The sequence below is a fragment of the Anolis sagrei genome, chromosome Y (genome assembly GCF_037176765.1).
Source record: "Anolis sagrei isolate rAnoSag1 chromosome Y, rAnoSag1.mat, whole genome shotgun sequence".
NCBI classification, from domain to species: Eukaryota; Metazoa; Chordata; class Lepidosauria; order Squamata; family Dactyloidae; genus Anolis; species Anolis sagrei.
This window is the reverse complement of record NC_090035.1, coordinates 38,892,550-38,914,858: the sequence shown is the minus strand read 5'-3', so window position 1 is coordinate 38,914,858 and position 22,309 is coordinate 38,892,550. Positions and strand designations below refer to the sequence as shown.

Here is a 22,309-nt window from a genome sequence, read left to right as displayed (position 1 = left end):
CGAGAGATATAGTGGTAACTCTCTGTAGCAGAAGTGTAAGGGAAGAGATTTTAAGAGCAAGATCGAAGGAACAGATAAAGTATAAAGGGAAAAATGTGATTATCCTGAAGGAATTTTCCTATACTTCTGTGAATAATAGGAAGAAATATTATTTCCTCACCGATGAGCTTAAAAAGCACAAAATTAAATTCCGTTGGGAAAGATTGGAAGGAATCCAGGTAACATATAAGGAAAATAAATACTGGCTTACTTCCGAAGATAAAGCGAAGGAGTTTTACCAAAAGCTTAAGAAAGACTTAGAACCAGAACCGAATCCAGGCAAAAATGAAGAACATAGCAAAGATGGTGAGACAAGGAAATTCTCAGCAAGAAATACAGAATGGACCAAAAAAGATAAAAAACAACCCAGACCAGATTCCACAGAGGACGAGGAAGGAAAGAAAGGAATGGGACCTTCAGACCAGGAGAACCAAACAATACCTAATGAGGAAATTAGTAATATATTCTAATAATGTAAACGGGTTGAACTCCCCTAATAAAAGAAAACTTATTTTCAACACTCTGAAAAAGGGAAATTATGATATTATTGCGTTACAGGAGACACACGTAATCCCAAAACACAGTGGTTATCTAACCCAACCCCAACTAGGCAAAGAATTCTATTCGCTGGCCTCACAAAAAAAAGGGGGGTAGTGTTCTATGTGAGGGATTCATGTAAAGCCACTTTGGCTTTTAAGGATGATGAAGGCCGAATCATAGGTATTAAAACAAGTATAGGCAATCAAGAGACACTTATTGTAAATCTATATGCGCCTAACGGTCCAAAAACGAACTTTATAAAAACACTGAGAAAAAAGATAGCAGAACAATCCTTTGAAAATTTAATACTGTTGGGAGATTTCAATGGGGTAATGGATTGTGCTAATGATAAATCAGCAAAAAGTAGAAGACATATAAATGGGGGGAGACTACCAGAGAGCTTTTTAATACTGAAAAAAGAGACTTCACCTTCTATTCTGATAGACATGCAATATTGACCAGAATAGATATGGTTTGGGCATCGAATTCAATAATAACCAAAATAAGTAAGATTAAGATTCTGCCAAGAGCAAATTCGGATCATTGTCCCATACTAGTAGAGCTACAGGGTGGAAAGCAGCAGAGGAGTTGGAAATTGAATGAATTTCTGTTAAAAAAAGAAGAGGATGTAGAATTCTACAGAAGTAAAATTAAGGAATACTTTGAACTTAATACGAATAAAGGAACGAAGCCTGAGGTGGTGTGGGACGCCAGTAAGGCGGTAATTAGGGGACATTTTATTAAACAAGGAACAATCCGTAATAGATTAAGAATTGCGACACAAGTAGCCCTATTAGAGAAAATAGAGGATAAAGAAAAAACACTAAAGAAGAAACCTGGAAACAAAAAAATCAAATTAGAACTAGAGATGCTGAAGAAACAACGGAACACATTGCAATTAGAACAGATAGCAAAAAATCTTAAATATCTGAAGGTAAAATACTATGCCCAGGCCAATAAACCAGGCAAACTATTAGCAAAAAAATGTGCGGAAAAAAGACAATTACAATACATAACTAAAATCACAAAAGATGGGATTAGATATGTGGAGGATGAGGAGATAAGGAAACAGTTTACTGACTTTTACAAAGACTTATATAAAAAAGATAAGATGCAGGAGGAGGAAATAACATTTGGCGAAACATAAACCGGAAAGACTAACGGAGGCACAAAGAGATATCCTTAATAAACAAATAGAGGATAAAGAGATAAGTAGAGCAATAAAAAACCTAGCGAACGAGAAGGCACCAGGCCCAGATGGGATAACTGCTATATATTATAAGAAATATCAAGAGGAGTTAACACCATACTTAAAAGAAATATTTAATAACATCATGTTGGAGGGAAGAATCCCGGAATCATGGCAGGAGGCTACGGTGACCTTAATACACAAGGAAGGCTCAGAAGAAGACTGCGTGAAAAATTACAGGCCGATATCCCTCCTGAATACCGACTATAAAATCTTTGCAAATGTAATTGCCAGCAGACTGAAAACGGTGCTGAACGAAATTATCAATGATGATCAAACTGGGTTTTTACCTAATAGACAGATGTGTGAAAATCTAAGAACTATATTGAATATAATCGAGTTCTATGAAGCAAACCCCCAAAGAGAAATGGGTCTTTTGTTTCTCGATGCCGAGAAAGCTTTTGACTGTGTGAGTTGGGAATTTATGTTTCAGTTGGCTAGAGAAAAGGATATGGGTTTCCAGTTTATTAATGTGTTAAATGCTATATATGCGAACCAAAAAGCTAAGATTCGAGTAAATGGCCAACTCTCTGAAGCCATAAATGTGGAAAAGGGAACTAGACAGGGATGTCCCCTGTCCCCTTTGCTGTTTATTTTATCGTTAGAAATTCTGTTAGAAGAAATTAGGAGAGATGGTAAACTGAGAGGAACAAAAATTAGAAAAGAGGAATTCAAGCTTAAAGCGTATGCGGACGATATAGTTTGCATATTGGAAAATCCTGTCGAAACAGTTCAAGATTGGTCGAGTAAAATTAAAGAATATGGGAAAGTGGCAGGTCTGAGAATTAATGAGACAAAGACTAAATTCCTAACTAAGAACATTGGGAAAAATAAGAAAGCAGAATTAGAGAAGATATCTGGTTATAGCGTTTCGAATAAGATTAAGTATTTAGGAATAAATCTAACCGCCAACAACTCACAACTCGTGAAGAATAATTACGAACTAGTCTGGAGAGACATAAGCAAAAAATTAGAAAGTTGGAAACAGCTGAATTTAAGTTTGATGGGTAGAGTGGCTATGATAAAAATGAATCTACTTCCAAAAATGACCTTCTTATTTCAAATGATACCGGTGCTTAGAACTAATTACTGTTTTATACGTTGGAAAAAAGACATTCTGAAATTTATTTGGGATGGTAAAAAAGCAAGGATTAGATACAAAACTTTGATAGACTCTAGGGAGAGAGGGGGATTGGGCTTACCCGACTTACAATTATATTCCGATGCCTGCGCCTTGTCCTGGGTAGGAGACTGGGCCCTGCTAAGGAAGAAGAAATTATTAAATCTGGAGGGAGCAGACATTAGGAGAGGCTGGCATGCGTATTTATGGCATGGGAAAGCCAAGATTGAAAAGAACTTCTCTAATCATTTTATTAGAGCGGCCCTGCTTAAGGTCTGGGGAAAATATAAAAACAGGTTATATAGTCAAACGCCCCTCTGGTTGTCCCCAATAGAGGCCTTCCATAAAAGAGAGTTCCCAAGCAGCACTTGGTACACATATAGGTCATTGTTGGAAAAAAAGGGAAACCTTTGGAAATTAAAATCGCTCGAATCCCTAAGGACCCTAGATGAGAATTTTTCATGGTTCCATTTTCTACAAGTCACAGAATGCTACAAAGAGGATAGCAAAAATGGCTTCGCACCTCAGGAGATATTCTGGGAGGCAGTCATGAAGAAAGATAGAAAAATAATAAAAGTGCTTTATAAGAAATTGCTTGAGTGGTCCACAGAAACAGAACTCATAAAAGAAAATATGATCTCCTGGGCCGTAGACCTAGGACACCATTCTGCTTAAGGAGTGGGAAGATATTTGGAGGGAAAAAAATAAAATTTGCAAAATTAGTGACTATTACGGAAAGCTGGTATAAGATGTTTGTACGTTGGCATCTAACTCCTCAGAGGCTGGCAAAATTCTACAAAGGCACATGTAATCTATGCTGGAAATGCGGGAAGTATCTAGGCTCGTACCTGCACATGTGGTGGGAGTGTAAGAGAGTCAGATCATATTGGAGGGAAATCCACCAGCAGGTGCAGGGAATACTGCAAATCAAATTTGAGTTGAAAGCAGAATACTATCTTTTACACTTATTAGACTTTAAACTGGAAAAAAAAGGAGAAGTTACTGTACCACTTCTCAGCGGCAGCAAGAACGGTGTTCGCTAGTAAATGGAAATCAAAAGAACTCCCGACAGTGGAAACATGGTTTCTGAAAATCAGAGATTTTATGGAACTAGATTCCTTGGCAAGTATGGTTTTTGATGTTAGTAGTAAAAGAATGACTGATTGGCAACCTTTAAGACAGTACTTAAAGGCTAAGAAAGATATCATGCTATGAATACTACCTGATAAATGCTGTAAAGATGACGATGTTAATTAACTACAGAAAGATTAGCTAATACAAGTATTTAGTTTTACTTTACCTCGCGGTCGGTTGAGGAAGTCACTTTTGTTTGTATGTTTATAATGTTGTGAGTCACCACACCTATTTCCTGTCCCCCACCCCCACCCTTCCCTTCTGTACCCTACCCTCCCTCCCCGGCCATTTACCCCACGAGTAGATGTTACCGAAGTACTCGAAAGGGCACTGGGGGATAGGGAATCCGATGGTACTGGTATCCCTATCTATGTTTGTATTCGTATTGGCCTATGTTTAAGTGTATATGACTTGTGTATGTGTACTTGAAGTGTATATTCAATGTGAAAATCCACAATAAAAAAAATACATTAAAAAAAAGGTGATCCAGGGTCCATCCAGGGGTCATCCAGTGACCATCCAGTTCCAGGGAAACAGAAGGAAAAGGTCCCAAAGGCTCTGGCTGAGAGCTCACAGCCTATCAGCACCAGAGAGGAAAACAGCCCTGAAGTTTCCACAGGACAGCACTGCAGAACCTCAGAATTCCAGCAAAACATCTTCTAGCTTCGTCTGGTAGGTTACTCGGTTTCCAGACGCATTTGGGGCCTGGGAGAGATTACAAAGGGTTCTTCTTCATGTTAAGACAGTACAGTTAAACCAAGTTAGTGCCAGTCTCTTAAAGACTTGAATAGTAAAGCCTTGAAGTTGTTTGAAGATTTGTTCTTTAATAAAGACTTTTTTGTACCTTTAAAGAACTCTAAAGCCCATTACTTCTGGAAGTCTCTAACAATCTTTCTTTGGGCACCCCAGCTTCCCACTGGGTTAAAATGTGCGTTCTATAGAATAAAGACATTTTGTTTGCACCCGGTGGCGACAGAACAGTCTCTGATTGGCCAGCCCCAATTCCAAGATTCCGAGATGACAAAGAGAGGAAAGGAAAAGGCCAGGGGGTGGGTCAGAAAATTACCAATACAGACCAAACTCCATGACACACTCTACATCCTGGTGCAGTTTGGAGGAGGATGCACCATGGACGATGGGACTTGCAATACCTGCACTCCCTTCTTAAGACCATTACAACTGCCAACAATGATGGATCAGGAACACAATTTACACAGAGAGCCCGCATGAACCACTCTACATCCTGGTGCGGTTAGGAAAAATTTGTCAATGGATGATGGGACTTGCAGTCACTTCACTCACTTCCTGAGACCACTGACTGATCAAGACCAAATTTGGCACACAGAGTCCCCATGACCCACTCTACATCCTGGTGCACTTTCGAGGAGGACAGACCATGGATAATGGGACTTCAAGTACCTCCACTCCCCAAGACTGCTGCAACCCTCACCTAATGTCCGATCAAGACCAAACTTGGCACACAGAGCCCCCATGACCCACTCTACATCCTGCTGCAGTTTTGGAGGAGGACGGACAATGGATGATGTGACTTCCAGTACCTTCATTCACATTCTGAGACCTCTGCAAACTACATGCAATGACTGATCAAGACCAAACTTGGCACATAGACCTCTCATGACCCACTTTACGTCCTGGTGTCATTTGGAAAAAAAAATGGAGATGGATGATGGGACTTGCAGTAACCTCACTCACTTTCTGAGACCACTGAGACCCTCGCCAATGACTAATCAAGACCAAACTTGGCACATGGAGCCCCAATGACCCACTCTACACCCTGGTGCAGTTTGGAGGACAGACCACAGATGATGAGACTTCAAGTACCTCCACTCCCTTACCAAGATTGCTGCAACCCTCATCTAATGACCGATCAAGACCAAACTTGGCACACACAGCCCCCATGACCCACCCTACATCCCGGTGCTATTTGAAGGATGGACGTTCACTCACTTCCTGAAACCATAGCGACATTCAAAAACCAATAAAGACCAAACTTGGAACATAGAGCCCCCATGGCCAACTCAACATTCTGGTGAGGTTTGGGGGAGTACACGCTATGGATGATGGGACTTCAAGTACCTCCACTCACTTCCCAAGACCTCTGTAACACTCATCTAATGACCGATCAAGTCCAAACTTGGCACACAAAACCCCCATGAACAACTCTCCATCCTGGAGCAGTTTGGAGGGGGATGGACCACAGATGATGGGACTCACAGTAACTTCACTAACCTCCTGAGACAACTGTGAGTCATATAAATAACTGATAAAGACCAACCTTGATACACAATTCCTTTCTCAAATAACCCGGGCAGCGCCGGGTCCCCAAGCTAGTATATAATAAAGGTGAAAGTTTGTATGCGGAGGGCAAAAGTGTGGCGGTGTATGTGCTAGCTTTCTGATTGGCTGCCACTGTGGTCTCTGATTGGCCAGCCTGAAAGTTCCAAGATTCTGATTGGCTGGGCAGCGGTGCTATTTGCATATGGTCTCGGATTGGCCAGCTTCAAGAGGAGCCCCTGGTGGAGAAAAGGGTTCATGACAGAAACGGGGACATGAGAAGGAAATTTGCATATGGTCTCTGATTGGCCAGCCTCAATTCCAAGATTCCGAGATGACAAAGAGAGGAAAGAAAAAGGCCAGGGGCTGAGTCAGACAATTACCAATACAGACCAGACTTGGCACACAGAGCCTGCAACACCGATTCGACATCCTACTGCAACCATGGATGATGGGACTTGCAGTACCTTCACTCACATTCTGAGACCGCTGTTAACCTCATCCAATGACTGATCAGGACCAAACTTGGCACATAGACCTCTCATGACCCACCTTATGTCCTGGTGTGGTTTGGCCAGGGATGGACCATGGATTATGGGACTTCAGTACCTTTGCTCAATTCCTGAGACCACTGCAACCCTCATCCAACTACCGATAAAGACCAAACTTGGCACAGAGTCTCCATGACCCACTCTACATCCTGGTGCAGCTTGGAGGAGGATGCACCTTGGACGATGGGACTTACAATACCTGAACTCCCTTCCTAAGACCATTACAACTGCCAACAATGATGGATCAGGACCACAATTTACACAGAGAGTCCGCATGACCCACTCTACATCCTGGTGCAGTTAGGAAAAATTTGTCAATGGATGATGGGACTTGCAGTCACTTCACTCACTTCCTGAGACCACTGACTGATCAAGACCAAATTTGGCACACAGAGTCCCCATGACCCACTCTACATCCTGCTGCAGTTTTGGAGGAAGACGGACAATGGATGATGTGACTTTCAGTACCTTCACTCACATTCTGAGACCTCTGCAAATCTCATGCAATGACTGATCAAGACCAAACTTGGCACATAGACCTGTCATGACCCACTTTACGTCCTGGTGTCATTTGGGAAAAAATGGAAATGGATGATGGGATTTGCAGTAACCTCACTCACTTTTTGAGACCACTGAGACCGTCGCCAATGACTAATCAAGACCAAACTTGGCACACGGAGCCCCAATGACCCACTCTACACCCTGTGCAGTTTGGAGGACAGACCATGGATGATGGGACTTCAAGTACCTCCACTCCCTTACCAAGATTGCTGCAACCCTCATCTAATGACCGATCAAGACCAAACTTGGCACACACAGCCCCCATGACCCACCCTACATCCCGGTGCTGTTTGAAGCATGGACGATGGATGATGGGACTTGCAGTACGTTCACTCACTTCCTGAAACCATAGCGATACTCATTCAAAAACCAATAAAGACCAAACTTGGAACATAGAGCCCCCATGGCCAACTCAACATTCTGGTGAGGTTTGGGGGAGTACAGACTATAGATGATGGGACTTCAAGTACCTCTACTCACTTCCCAAGACCTCTGCAACACTCATTAATGACCGATGAAGTCCAAACTTGGCACACAAAACCCCCATGACCAACTCTCCATCCTGGAGCAGTTTGGAGGGGGATGGACCACAGATGATGGGACTCACAGTAACTTCACTAACTTCCTGAGACAACTGCGAGTCATATAAATAACTGATAAAGACCAACCTTGATAAACAATTCCTTTCTCAAATAACCCGGGCAGCGCCGGGTCCCCAAGCTAGTATATAATAAAAGTCAAAGTTTGTATGCGGTAGAAGTGCAGCGGACATAGGGCGGAGGGATATGTGGCAGCTTTCTGATTGGCTGCCACTGTCGTGCTATTTGCATATGGTCTCTGATTGGCCAGCTTGACCCACTCTACATCCTGGTGCAGTTTGGAAGAATTTGACAATGGATGATGGGACTTGCAGTCACTTCACTCACTTCCTGAGACCACTGAGACCCTCGCCAATTATTGATCAAGAGCAAACTTGGCACAGAGTCCCCATGACCCACTCTACATCCTGGTGCACTTTCGAGGAGGACAGACCATGGATAATGGGACTTCAAGTACTTCCACTCCCTTCCCAAGATGGCTGCAATCCTCATCTACTGTCCGATCAAGACCAAACTTGGCACACAGAGCCCTCATGACCCACTCTACATCCCCATGCTATTTGGAGGAGGATGGACGATGGATGATGGGACTTCCAGTACCTTCACTCACTTCCTGAAACCACAGCGACACTTATCCAAATACCAAGAAAGACCAAACTTGGCACAGAGAGCCCCCTTGGCCAACTCAACATTCTGGTGAGGTTTGGGGGAGAACAGACTATGGATGATGAGACTTCAACTACCTAAACTCTTTTTTTAGACCACTGTGCCCCTCATCCAATGATTGATCAAGAACAAAACTTGGCACACAGAGCCCCCACGACCCACTCTCCATTCTGATGCAATTTGGAGGAGAATGGACCACAGATGATGGGATTCGCAGTACCTTCACTAAATTCCTGAGACCACTGCGAGCCATATAAATAACTGATAAAGACCAACCTTGATACACAATTCCTTTTCTAATAACCCGGGGAGTGCCGGGTCCCCAAGCTAGTCTATAATAAAAGTCAAAGTTTGTATGCGGCGGACTGAAGTGTGGCGGTTTATATGCCAGGTTTCTGATTGGCTGCCACTGTGGTGCTATTTGCATATGATCTCTGGCCAGCCAGAAAGTTCCAATATTCCAATTGGCTGCAACTGTGGTACGATTTGCATATGGTCTCTGCTTGGCCACCCTGAACATTCCGAAGCAGCAAAGGGAATAGGAAAGGGGCCTGAAGCTGTTAGGAAAGGTTGAAGTTGATGTCCAAAACACCGTATTGCCTCCAACAATGACAGAACAAGACCAAACCTGGCATGCAGCCACCCCTCTCCCACTGCAAGACCCACTCAACATCCTGGTAGAGTCTGTGCAAGGATGGACTATGGATGACGGGACTTGCAGTACTGAAACTCACCTTAGAGCACTGTGACCCACACCAATGATGGATCAGGACCAAACTTGGCACACAGAAGTTCAATGGCCCACTTAAAACCCTGGTGCGGTTTAGGGCAGGATGGGCCACTAATGATGGGATTTGCAGTACCTTCACCCGATTCACTTCCCACAGCACGTTGTAGCCCCTACAAATCACAGACCAGGCCCAAACTTAGCACACAAAGTACACATGGCCACACTACATCCTGATGGAGTTCTAAGGGGGATGGACTATGGATGATGGAACTTGCAGTATCTTTACTCACTTACTGAAACCACTGAGACCCTGAACCAATGACTGACCAAGACTAAACTTGGCACACAGACCCCATGGCCCACTCTATATCCTGTTGCTGTTTGGAGGAGGGTGGACAATGGATGGTGGTATTTCAGGTACCTTCATTCACTTCCTGATAACAATGCAACTGTCATCTAATGACCAATAAATACCAAACTTGACATACAGAACTGCCATTACCCACTTTCCCTAATAACCCGGTCAGCGCCAGGTCCCCAAACTAGTCTATGTATATAATAAAAGTCAGGGTTTGTATGCAGAGGAAGGACAGGAGGGAGGTGTATGTGGCTGCGTTCTGATTGGCTGCCACTGTAGTACAATTTGCATATGTTCTCTGATAGGCCAGCCTGAAAATTCCAAAATTCTGATTGTCTGCCACCGTGGTACAATTTGCATATGGTCTCTGATAGGCAAATCTCAATATTCCGAGGAAGCAGAGGAAATAGCAAAGGGGCCTGAAGCTGTCAGGAATGGTTGGAGTTGAAGTCAAAAACACTTTGTGGCCCCCAACAATGACAGAACAAGACCAAACCTGGCACACAGACCAGGGAGTTGAAGCTTGGCAAGGCCTGACTACAAAAAGTAGGTCTCAGTTGGCAAGGCCTGACTAAAAAAGGTAGGCCTCACTTGGCAAGGCCAGACTAAAAGGGGTAGGCCTCTGTTGGCAAGGCTTGACTAAAAAAGGTAGGCCTCGCTTGGCAAGGCCTGACTAAAAAAGATAGGCCTCGGTTTGCACTCTGCATCACAGGCCAGGCCCAAATGTGTCACACAGAGTACTCATGACCTGATGCAGTTCTAAGGAGGATAGACCATGGATGCAGCTCTACATCCTGATGCTGTTCTAAGGAAAGAACGTGGATGATGGGATATGCAGTACCTTCACTCACTTACCGAAACCATTGCGACTATCATCCAATGACCAATAAAGACCAAACGTGGAACACAGAGCCCGCATGATGCACTCTACTTCCTGCTTCAGTTGAAGGAGGGTGGACCATGGATGATGGAACTTGCAGTACCTTCACTAACTTCTTGAGACCATTGCAACCCAGACCAGTGACCGATAAAGACCAAACTTGGCACACAGACCCCCATGACCCACTCTACGTCTAAATGGGGTTTGTGGGCCAATGGACCACGGATGATTGGACTTGCAGTAGCTTCACTCACATCCTAAAACCATTGCGACCCACACCTATGAGTGATCAAGACCTAACTTGGCACCCTGAGCCACCATGATCCATTCTACATTTTGGTGCAGTTTGGAGGAGGATGGGACTAGCAATACCTTCACTCACTTACTGAAATCACTGCGAGCCACATCCAATGACCAATAAAGACCAAACTTGGCACAGAGAGCCCTCATGACCCACTCTACATCCTGGAGCAGTTTGGAGGAGGGTGGACCATGGATGATGGGGCTTGCAGTACCTTCACTCACTTCCTGAAAACAATGCATCCCTCATCCAATGACTAATAAAGAACAAACTTGGCATACAGAATCCCCTTTACCCACTTTCTCTAATAACCTGGGCCGCGCTGGGTCCCCAAGCTAGTAATATAATATATTGCATATACATATATTTATAATATTATAATGTAATACAATGTAATACTACTAATAACAATGCAATATAATTATATATTTTATATTACATGTAATATTACTAATAACATTACAATATAATGGTATAGTACAACATCAGTAATACATAATACTGATATTGTACTATGCTAATAATATTATATATTGTATGTATATCTTGTAAGCCGCTCTGAGTCCCCATTCACTGGACCAAATTTGGCACAAATGCAACCAAATTTGAATATCTGTAGGGTTAGGAGGCATTGACATCGTCATTTGGTAGTTGTAGTTGCTGGGATTTATAGTTCACCTACAATCAAAGAGCATTCTGACTTCCACCAACGATGGAATTGATCTAAACGTGGAACACAGGATTCCCATGACCAAGAGATAATACTGAAGGGTTTGGTGGGCACTTGTCTCTTCCTCCTCAGTCGGACATCCTTTCAGATTTATTTATTTAGCAATTTTGGATACCGGTCTTCTCCCCTCTATCGGGGGACTCGGGCCGGTTTCCAACAATCATATCACAAAACAATCATTAAAAACATCATATAACATATTCAATTAAAACGTTAAAATAGCAAAATGCAATCACATAATAACAATGGTCAGTCATCATAATAAATTCATTGTTCGTCTTTCGTCGTCATCCATCCAATCACAGAAATATTGATTCACTCGTCGAAAGCCAAACTCCATAACCAGGTTTTCACCTGTTTTCTGAACGTCAGAATGGAGGGGGCAGTTCTGATCTCCAGTGGGAGAGGGATCAGATCCATCATTGTTTGAGTCCACAGTTGTAGTTCACCTACATCCAGAGAGCACTGTGGACTCAAACAATGATGGATCTGGACCAAACTTGGCACAAATACTCAATATGCCCAAATGTGAACACGGGTGGAGTTTGGGGAAAATAGACTGTGACATGTGGAAGTTGTAGTTGCTGAGATTTATAGTTTATCTACAATCAAAGAGCATTCTGGACCCCCACCAACGAGAGAATTGGGCCAAACTTCCCAATGAATCCCCATGAACATGATGGCCTCTGGTGATTCTTCTGACACCCCCTCACAACTCCCACGTTGTGAGGGGCGTCTATTGCTCTATTGCAGAAACTCTGCAATAGAGCAATGGATGCAAATGACAGGAAAAGAGACCCCACCTAAACATTAGGAAGAACTTCCTGAAGGCAGTGGAATGTGCTAATAATAAAAAAAATGAAGTATGGACATTGATGTTACAATTCGAGGCAACAGCAAGGTTGAAGAGAAACAACTGGAAAAGGTGACACGATATGAGGATTTAAAGATCGAACTGCAAAGACTGTGGCACAAGCCAGGCAAGGTGGTCCGAGTGGTGATCGGCACACTGGGTGCAATGCCTAAAGATTCTGGCCTGCACTTAAACACAATCGGCGCTGACAAAATTACCATCTGCCAGCTGCAAAAGGACACCTTACTGGGATCTGCACGCATTATTCACTGAAACATCACACAGTCCTAGAAACTTGGGAAGTGTCCAACGTGTGATTCAATACAACAGCCTGCAGAGTGATCCTGTCGGCTGTGGACTCATCTTGTTGCGTTTCAAACTATAATAATAATAATAATAATAATAATAATAATAATAATGTCAGCGCTGATTGTGTTTAAGTGCAGGCCAAGGTCTTTAGGCACTGCACCCAGTGTGCTGATCACCACTGGGACCACCTTTACTGGCTTGTGCCAAAGTCTTTGCAGTTCAATCTTTAAATCCTCACATTGTGTCAGCTTTTCCAGTTCTCTTAAATCCTGCTGTCACCTGGGATTGCTACATTGATGATCCATACTTTGTTTTTTAATACGATTACCATCTGCCAGCTGCAGAAGGCCACCTTACTGGGATCTGCACGCATTATTTGCCGATACATCACACAGTCCTAGACTCTTGGGAAATGTCTGATGTGTGATCCAATACAACAGCCAGCAGAATGATCTTGTCTGCTGCGGACTCATCTTGTTGTATTTCTAATAATAATAATAATAATAATAATAATAATAATAATAATAATAATTATTATTATTATTATTTAATTATAGGCTGCCCTATCTCCCCGAGGGGACTCAGGGCGGCTTCCAAGCAAGAAATGTTTCCTTGTCTTGTGATTTTTAAGCAGAGGTTGGATGGCCACCTATTGGGAGGGATTGGATTGTGTATTCCTTTGTGACAGGATGGGATTGGACTGGGTAGCCCTTGGGGTCTCTTTTGACTCTAATATTCTATGATGCTATTATTCTGCACCTTTCATATCCCACTGGACTCCTGCCCACTTGCACTTTACCCAGGCACAACGGGGGGGGGGGGGGGGGGAACAAGATGGTGGTGTGTCTGTGGTGAAGTAAAACTTACCGCTCGGGGCTTTTTGTTCAGCTTGAGATCGATCCTGCAAAGCAGAAAAGGGCATGAAATGAAGAGTGGGGTCCAGTGGCAACTGGTTCCCCCGTCATCCATGACAGGAACAATACCACTGCAGGCAGAGCATGGCAACCCACCACTATCACCACCCACCTCCCAGTTCAACCAGTAACCTTCAGCCCAGACCCCATTATAGGCTCTAAAGGGCAACTTGCACCCATTCAATCAGGGGGGGACAGAATCAGAGGGTCGGAGAGCCCTGAAGCCCACACAAAAGGCATGCACGAGATTGGCCTGTTTAATGAAAGTGCCTCGAGAAGGGTTGGCTTTGAGATTGACGACGAGGCCCTGGAGGTGGGAGGAAATTGCCAAATCCATTTGGGCAAAGCAGGACAAACCAAAGCAGGACAAACCAAGTCCAAAATAATAAAAAGGCCCTCAGTAGAATCTGGTCTGTTTTTTAAAACAGAGGGAAAGAAGCAGAAGAGAGAAGCTGATTGGAAGGGGAAAGGGAGGATTTGCCAAGGAGATTAAATAAAACGTTACCTCTGATGCGCTTTGGTCTGTATTTTAAAAACCTTGCCCGCCTAACAACCTAATATACATACTTACAATTAAACAGACAAACTATGGGTTAGAATGGCTTGGGAGGGGGTTTGGAAGACAGGAGACAGCAGGGAAGGAGGGGAGGTCTATGCAGCAGGGCAAAGAACCCCAATCAAGGCAAGGCAAACTTACTCAAAGTCATAATCAAACATGCCAGACGGGCTGAGGGTCAGCGTTTGAAAGGAAAGAAAAGAGGAAGCAACAGAAATTAGTATTCGAGGGAATTAAAAGTCTGTTAGTTGATTAGAGCCACCCAAGCAAGAGAGCATTTTAGAATGATATTAATTGTGCAAAGAAGAGCCACAGACTTTCCCTTCCACTGCAGGAAGGGAAAGGGAACTCAAGGGGACTCTAAAGCAGGCATGGGCCAACTTGGATCCTCCCTCCAAGTGTTTTGGACTTCAACTCCCACAATTCCTAACAGCCTACCAAGAATGGAAGGGCCCTGCCCCACAGACATATAACTCAGAATATTAAGGCAGGAAATCCCACAATATCTGCTTTGAACTGGAATATATGGCAAAGTGGACTCAAATATCTCAGTTCAAAGCAGATATTGTGGGATTTTCTTCCTTGATATTCTGGGTTATATTACATTATTATTATTATTATTATTATTATTATTATTTCAAACATTTGTACCCCGCCTTTCTCAACCCCCCCCCCCCCCTCCAGAGAGGAGGGGACTCAGGGTGGCTTACATCTGGCACAATTCGATGCCATTACATATAAATAATACAGAATTACATATAAAACATAGTAAATTAGTTTTAAAATTAGTGTTAAAATAAAAAGAACATTAATAAAAGTGCAATAATACCGGCTGTCTAGCCTTATGTAGAAATGAATTCAGCGAGCACAACACAATCTGAAGCCTGTCCATAGTCCATTTTCCATAACATTATAATTATTACCACTGTCAAATTATCTGCCGGCTACCCAAAGGCATGGTCCCATAACCATGTTTTCAATTTCCTCCTGAAGGCGAGGAGGGATGCCACTACTGCGAAGGCCCTGTCCCTCGTCCCCGCCAAGAGTGTTTGCGCCAAAGGTTGGGCTGAGAGCAGGGCCTCCCCAGAAGAGGTGGGACGTAGAGGGAAATACGTTCGGACAGGTAAGCTGGGCCAGAGCCGTACAGAGCTTTATAGGTCAATACGCTATGTGGAAGGGCCCAAAGTCCAAAACACCCGGAGAGAGGGCCGGAGTTGGCCCATGTCTGCTCTAAAGGTACCTGGAAGCCATGGTGGAGTTGCCTCAATAACCAGTGTTTGGAGCAGAAGGCTCTGGATCCCTCAGGAGACTCCCAAGTCAATAACTCTCCAGATGATGGTGAAAAAAGAGGCAGGAAGCAGAGTTAGGAGCAATTAGGAAGGGTCCTGGCCCAGGCATTTCTCTCTCTCACACACACACGCAAAGACACAAACACAGCACAGCCTCACTCACAAGCCAGGAACAGAGCTTCACTGGAAGGGACAAAAGCCAAGACGAGGCAAAGGCAGCAAGCAAAAAAGGTGTATCTCCCTATTGCCACCCCCGACTCCCTGCTCTCTCACACAGGAAAGAAATGGAAGGGAGGACAAGAGACACCCAGGGTTTATCTCACAGAATCTGTACTCCGGTCAGAACTAAGCACGGGAACCTGCCTCCATCCTCTGGAAGGAAAATGGAGCCCACTCTCACTCTGGAACTCCCTACCACTGGAGGAGCTGGAAAAAAAGAGCCCTCTTTCCTTTGCCTGGAGGAGGGGGGCTGAACTTGATGGCCCCTGGGGTCCCTTCCAACTCTCTATTGTATTATTCTATTATTATCATTATTGAGCAGAGGCTGGATGTCCATCTGTCGGGGGGTGGGGGGTGGGGGGTGGTGGCTTTGATGGTGCTTTTTCTTCCTGGCAGAAAGGGGCTGAACTGGGGTCTTTTCCAACTTTATGTCCTATTTATTATTATTATTATTATTATTATTATTATTATTAAGCAGAGACTGGATAGCCATCTATTGGAAGGGTGCCAATTGTGTTTTTCCTGCCTAGAAGAATGGAGGGGATGGATTAGATGGCCCCTAGTGGTCCCTTCCAACTCTACACCCTATTATTATTATTATTATTATTATTATTATTATTATGTAGAGGCTGGATGACCATCTGTTGGGAGGGTGCTGATTGTGCTCCTCCAGAATAGCAGAAAGGAGGGGGTGGACTAGATGCCCCCTGGGGATCTCTTTCAACTTGATATGTCCTATTATTGTTGTTGTTGTTGTTGTTGTTGTTGTTGTTGTTAAGCTGAAGTTGCATGGCGATCTGTCAGGAGAATGATGATTGTGTTTTTCCTGCCTAATAGAAAGAAGAGGAGGTCTAAATGGCTCCTGGGGAATCTCTTCCAACTCTATGCCCTATTTATTTATTTATTTATTTATTTACTTACTTACTTACTTACTATAGTTGTATACCGCAACTCTCAGCCTGGAGGCGACTCAAGGCGGTTTACATTTGGCAATCAATTATTAATCAATTATTAAGCAGAAGCTGCATAGTGATCTGTCGGGAAGGTGCTGATTGTGTTTTTCCTGCCTAGAGGAATGGAGAGGGTGGACTAGATGGCCCTTGGGGGTCTCTTCCAACTCTATGTCCTATTATTATTATTATTATTATTATTATTATTATTATTATTATTATTAAGCAGAGGCTCGGTAGCCATCTCTTGAGAGGGTGCCGATTGTGCTTTTCTTGTCTGGCAGAAGGGGCTGGACTGGATGGCCTCGGGATCGCTTCCAAATCTATGATCCTATGGTTCTCTGCCTCTCTCTGCTGTCCTCTTCTTGCCTCCTGGTATCACAGACACACTTTCCCTGCTGACAGCAGTCATGGGATCTAACTATTTGGCCACACCGATGCAGGTGCCTATTCTGCATCAACTCATTCTGCTCCGTCTCCTTGGTTAATGTGTTCTTGAGGTGTTTAAACCACCCCTTAAATTTAAGCCCCTTCCTCCTTTTTTATTCTCCACTTCATCCTCTTCCTCACCTGGAAAGTGAGATGAGAATGAGTAAACACATTTAGCAGAGGAAGCCGAGGCTGGAAGGAATGGGATCTGCACCAAGTTCTAGTGAACAAGGCCAGGCGGAAACCCCTGGGTGAATGTGGGCCAGCCCTCTCCTTATCTCTCTCAATACCTGTCCTACCTCACAGGGTCATTGAAGGCATGCAGAGACATGGAAGGAGAACTCATCTTCTTGGGTGACATATTGGGAAATATGACAACAGAAAGGTCTTCTCCTCTCTACTGCAATACCCAGTCTTGACAGAGGCAATTACTGTATTTACTCGAATCTAATGCTCACCCTTTTTATTTATTTATTTATTTGTTTATTTATTTACTTTGCTTATATACCGCTATATCTCAAGCCCGAAGGCGACTCACAACGGTTCACAAACAGTAAAAACAGTAGAAAGAGCAGTGGTTCCATACAACATATAACAATTGACTTAACACATTATCCATAAATTACCAATAAGCAATTACAATGCACAATTATTACAAAAAACAACCGTACCCAATCTTATCATCCAAGCGTAGTCCAGGTTCGTCGTCCATTGTTCCATTCCTATGTTCCATTACCAGATTGCACTAAATTACTCAAATGCCTGCACAAACATCCAGGTCTTCACCTTTTTGCGGAATACCATTAGAGATGGTGCTAGTCTAATGTCCGTAGGAAGGGCGTTCCACAGCCGAGGAGCCACCACCGAGAAGGCCCTATCTCTCGTCCCCGCCAGCCGAGCTTGAGAAGCAGGCGGGATCGAGAGCAGGGTCTCCCCGGAAGATCTCAAAGTCCTGGTGGGTTCATAGGCAGAGATGCGGTCAGATAGGTAGCTTGGGCCGGAACCGTTTAGGGCTTTAAAGGCAAACGCCAGCACTTTGAATTCAGCCCGGTAGCAGATCGGTAGCCAGTGGAGTTGGCGCAACAGGGGGGTTGTATGCTCCCTGCGCTCCGCTCTTGTTAAAATCATGGCTGCCGAGCGTTGGACTAGTTGGAGCTTCCGAGCTGTCTTCAAAGGCAACCCCACGTAGAGAGCGTTGCAGTAGTCTAAACGGGATGTAACCAGAGCGTGGACTACCGTGGCCAAGTCAGACTTCCCAAGGTACGGGCGCAGCTGGCGCACAAGCTTTAGCTGTGCAAATGCTCCCCTGGTCACGGCCGAAACCTGGGGTTCCAGGCTCAGCGATGAGTCCAGGGTCACACCCAAGCTGCGAACCTGCGTCTTCAGGGGGAGTGCGGCCCCATCCAACACAGGCTGTAACCCTATGCCCTGTTCGGCCTTGCGACTGACCAGGAGTACCTCTGTCTTGTCTAGATTCAATTTCAATTTGTTTGCCCTCATCCAGACCATCACAGCGGCCAAGCACCAGTTCAGGACCTGGACAGCCTCCTTAGTAGCAGGTGGAAAGGAGTGACAGAGCTGGACATAGAATCATAGAATCAAAGAGTTGGAAGAGACCTCATGGACCATCCAGTCCAACCCCCTGACAAGAAGCAGGAATATTGCATTCAAATCACCCCTGACAAATGGCCATCCAGCCTCTGCTTAAAAGCTTCCAAAGAAGGAGCCTCCACCACACTCCGGGGCAGAGAGTTCCACTGCTGAACGGCTCTCACAGTCAGGAAGTTCTTCCTAATGTTCAGATGGAATCTCCTCTCCTGTAGTTTGAAGCCATTGTTCCGCGTCCTAGTCTCCAAGGAAGCAGAAAACAAGCTTGCTCCCTCCTCCCTGTGGCTTCCTCTCACATATTTATACATGGCTATCATATCTCCTCTCAGCCTTCTCTTCTTCAGGCTAAACATGCCCAGTTCCCTAAGCCGCTCCTCATAGGGCTTGTTCTCCAGACCCTTGATCATTTTAGTCGCCCTCCTCTGGACACATTTCAGCTTGTCAACATCTCTCTTGAATTGTGGTGCCCAGAATTGGACACAATATTCCAGATGTGGTCTAACCAAAGCAGAATAGAGGGGTAGCATTACTTTCTTAGATCTAGACACTATGCTCCTATTGATGCAGGCCAAAATCCCATTGGCTTTTTTTGCCGCCACATCACATTGTTGGCTCATGTTTAACTTGTTGTCCATGAGGACTTCAAGATCTTTTTCACACGTACTGCTCTCGAGCCAGGCGTCACCCATTCTGTAATCTTTGCATTTCATTTTTTCTGCCAAAGTGGAGTATCTTGCATTTGTCACTGTTGAACTTCATTTTGTTAGTTTTTGCCCATCTCTCTAATCTGTCAAGATTGTTTTGAATTCTGCTCCTGTCCTCTGGACTATTGGCTATCCCTCCCAATTTGGTGTCGTCTGCAAACTTGATGATCATGCCTTCTAGCCCTTCATCTAAGTCATTAATAAAGATGTTGAACAGGACATCATCCGCGTACAGATGACACCATACCCCGAAACTCCAGATGATCTCCCCCAGCGGCTTCATGTAGATGTTAAACAACATGGGAGACAATATTGAGCCCCGAGGAACCCCACAAGACAATGGTTGTGGGGTTGAACAGGTGTCCCCCAACAACACCTTCTGAGATCGACCCTCCAGGAATGACCGGAGCCACTGCAAAACAGTACCTCCAAGACCCATCCCTGCGAGGCGTCCCAGAAGGATACCGTGGTCGACGGTATCGAAGGCCGCTGAGAGGTCCAGCAGCACCAACAGGGACACACTCCCCCTGTCGAGCTCCCGGCACAGATCATCCACTTTTTTGGCTAAATGACCAGGCCAAAATTAGATTTGTATCATATGGTGATCTTAGTGCTCATTAAAAGGACATGGCTCAATATTATACAATGCTGGGATTTGTAGTTTAGTAAGGAACCAGACTTCTTTGGCAGAGAAGGCTCAAAACCTTGTCAAACTAGGACTGACTGACAGGATTCGATAGCATTGCTAATTAAAAGGACATGGCTGAATGCTATGCAGTGCTGGGTTTTGTAGTTTGGTGAGGAACTAGGCTTCTTTAGCAGAGAAGGCTCAAAACCTTGTCAAACTAGGACTGGCTTATAGGATTCCATAGCATTGCTAATTAAAAGGACATGGCTGAATGCTATGCAATGCTGGGTTTTGTAGTTTGGTGAGGAACCAGGCTTCTTTGGCAGAGAAGGCACAAAACCTTGTCAAACTAGGACTGTCTGACAGGATTCCATAGCATTGCTAATTAAAAGGTCATGGTTGAATGCTATGCAATGCTGGGTTTTGTAGTTTGGTGAGGAACTAGGCTTCTTTAGCAGAGAAGGCTCAAAACCTTGTCAAACTAGGACTGTCTGATAGGATTCCATAGCATTGCTAATTAAAAGGACATGGTTAATGCTATACAGTGCTAGGTTTTGTAGTTTGGTGAGGAACTAGGCGTCTTTGGCAGAGAAGGCTCAAAACCTTGTCAAACTAGGACTGTCTGATAGTATTCCATAGCACTGCTAATAAAAAGGACATGGCTGAATGCTATGCAATACTGGGATTTGTAGTTTGGTGAGGAACCAGGCTTCTTTGGCAGAGAAGACTCAAACTTTGTCAAACTAGGACTGTCTGATAGGATTCCATAGCATTGCTAATTAAAAGGACATGGTTAATGCTATACAGTGCTAGGTTTTGTAGTTTGGTGAGGAACTAGGCGTCTTTGGCAGAAAAGGTTCAAAACCTTGTCAAACTAGGATTGACAGTATTCCATAGCACTGCTAATTAAAAGGACATGGCTGAATGCTATGCAATACTGGGATTTGTAGTTTGGTGAGGAACCAGGCTTCTTTGGCAGAGAAGACTCAAAACTTTGTCAAACTAGGATTGTTGGACAGGATTCCATAGTATTGCTAATTAAAATGACATGGCTGAATGCTATGCAATACTGGGATTTGTAGTTTGGTGAGGAACCAGGCTTCTTTGGCAGAGAAGACTCAAAACTTTGTCAAACTAGGATTGTTGGACAGGATTCCATAGTATTGCTAATTAAAATGACATGGCTGAATGCTATACAGTACTGAGATTTGTAGTTTGGTGAAGAAGTGGATTTCTTTGGCAGAGAAGGCTCAAAACCTTGTCAAACTAGAATTGTCGGACAAGATTCCATAGCATTGCTAATTAAAAGGACATGGCTAAATGCTATGCAGTGCTGGGTTTTGTAGTTTGGTGAGGAACTAGGCTTCTTTGGCAGAGAAAGCTCAAAATCTTGTCAAACTAGGATTGACAGTATTCCATAGCACTGCTAATTAAAAGGACATGGCTGGATGCTAGGCAATGCTTGGATTTGTAGTTTGGTGAGGAACCAGGCTTCTTTGGCAGAGAAGGCTCAAAACCTTGTCAAACTAGGATTGTCGGACAGGATTCCATAGCATTGCTAATTAAAAGGACATGGCTGAATGCTATGCAATGCTGGGTTTTGTAGTTTGGTGAGGACCTAGGCTTCTTTAGCAGAGAAGGCTCAAAACCTTGTCTAACTAGGATTGACAGTATTCCATAGCACTGCTATTTAAAAGGACATGGCTGAATGCTAGGCAATGCTGGGATTTGTAGTTTGGTGAGAAACCAGGTTTCTTTGGCAGAGAAGGCTCAAAACCTTGTTGAACTAGGATTCTTTGACAGGATTCCATACCATTGAACCAAGGCAGGTAAAGTGGATTCATTCTACAGCAGAGATGGAACTCCAAGGTTTTCTTTTCCATCTCTGGAAGCTTTGATGTTCTAGCACAATTGTTTACAATGAAGAAATCCTAAACAGGAAGCAACAGTAATGTGCACATTTTTGGCTGACTTACAAAGAACACATTTTTCGCCGCTGCACATTACATTTGGCAGCAAATACTTTTCTTGGTTTCAGGGTTTTGGAAATGGAGGTGCGTATTAGATTCAATGGCAAGTGAGATTGGCATCAATATG

General features: G+C 44.0%; 1 protein-coding gene across 5 annotated transcripts in view; it reads right to left on the bottom strand.

The window, feature by feature from the left end:
- Nucleotides 1-22,309, bottom strand: part of LOC137095232 (chromatin modification-related protein MEAF6) — a 56,013-nt gene that overhangs the window by 26,478 nt on the left and 7,226 nt on the right. For 2 of the 5 annotated variants that reach the window (XR_010908816.1, XM_067461663.1), the window contains exons 6-7: nt 14,527-14,556; nt 13,783-13,816 (exon numbers count right to left, since the gene is read on the bottom strand). Coding sequence is in view for 3 of the 5 variants with exons in the window: in XM_067461663.1 (XP_067317764.1) it covers nt 13,783-13,816; nt 14,527-14,556 (64 nt within the window). In the remaining 2 variants the exon portion in view is untranslated. Of the gene's footprint in view, nt 1-3,039; nt 3,090-13,782; nt 13,817-14,526; nt 14,557-22,309 lie in introns of all 5 variants that reach the window. The other 3 variants (XR_010908817.1, XM_067461664.1, XM_067461662.1) reach the window with 2 other exon arrangements.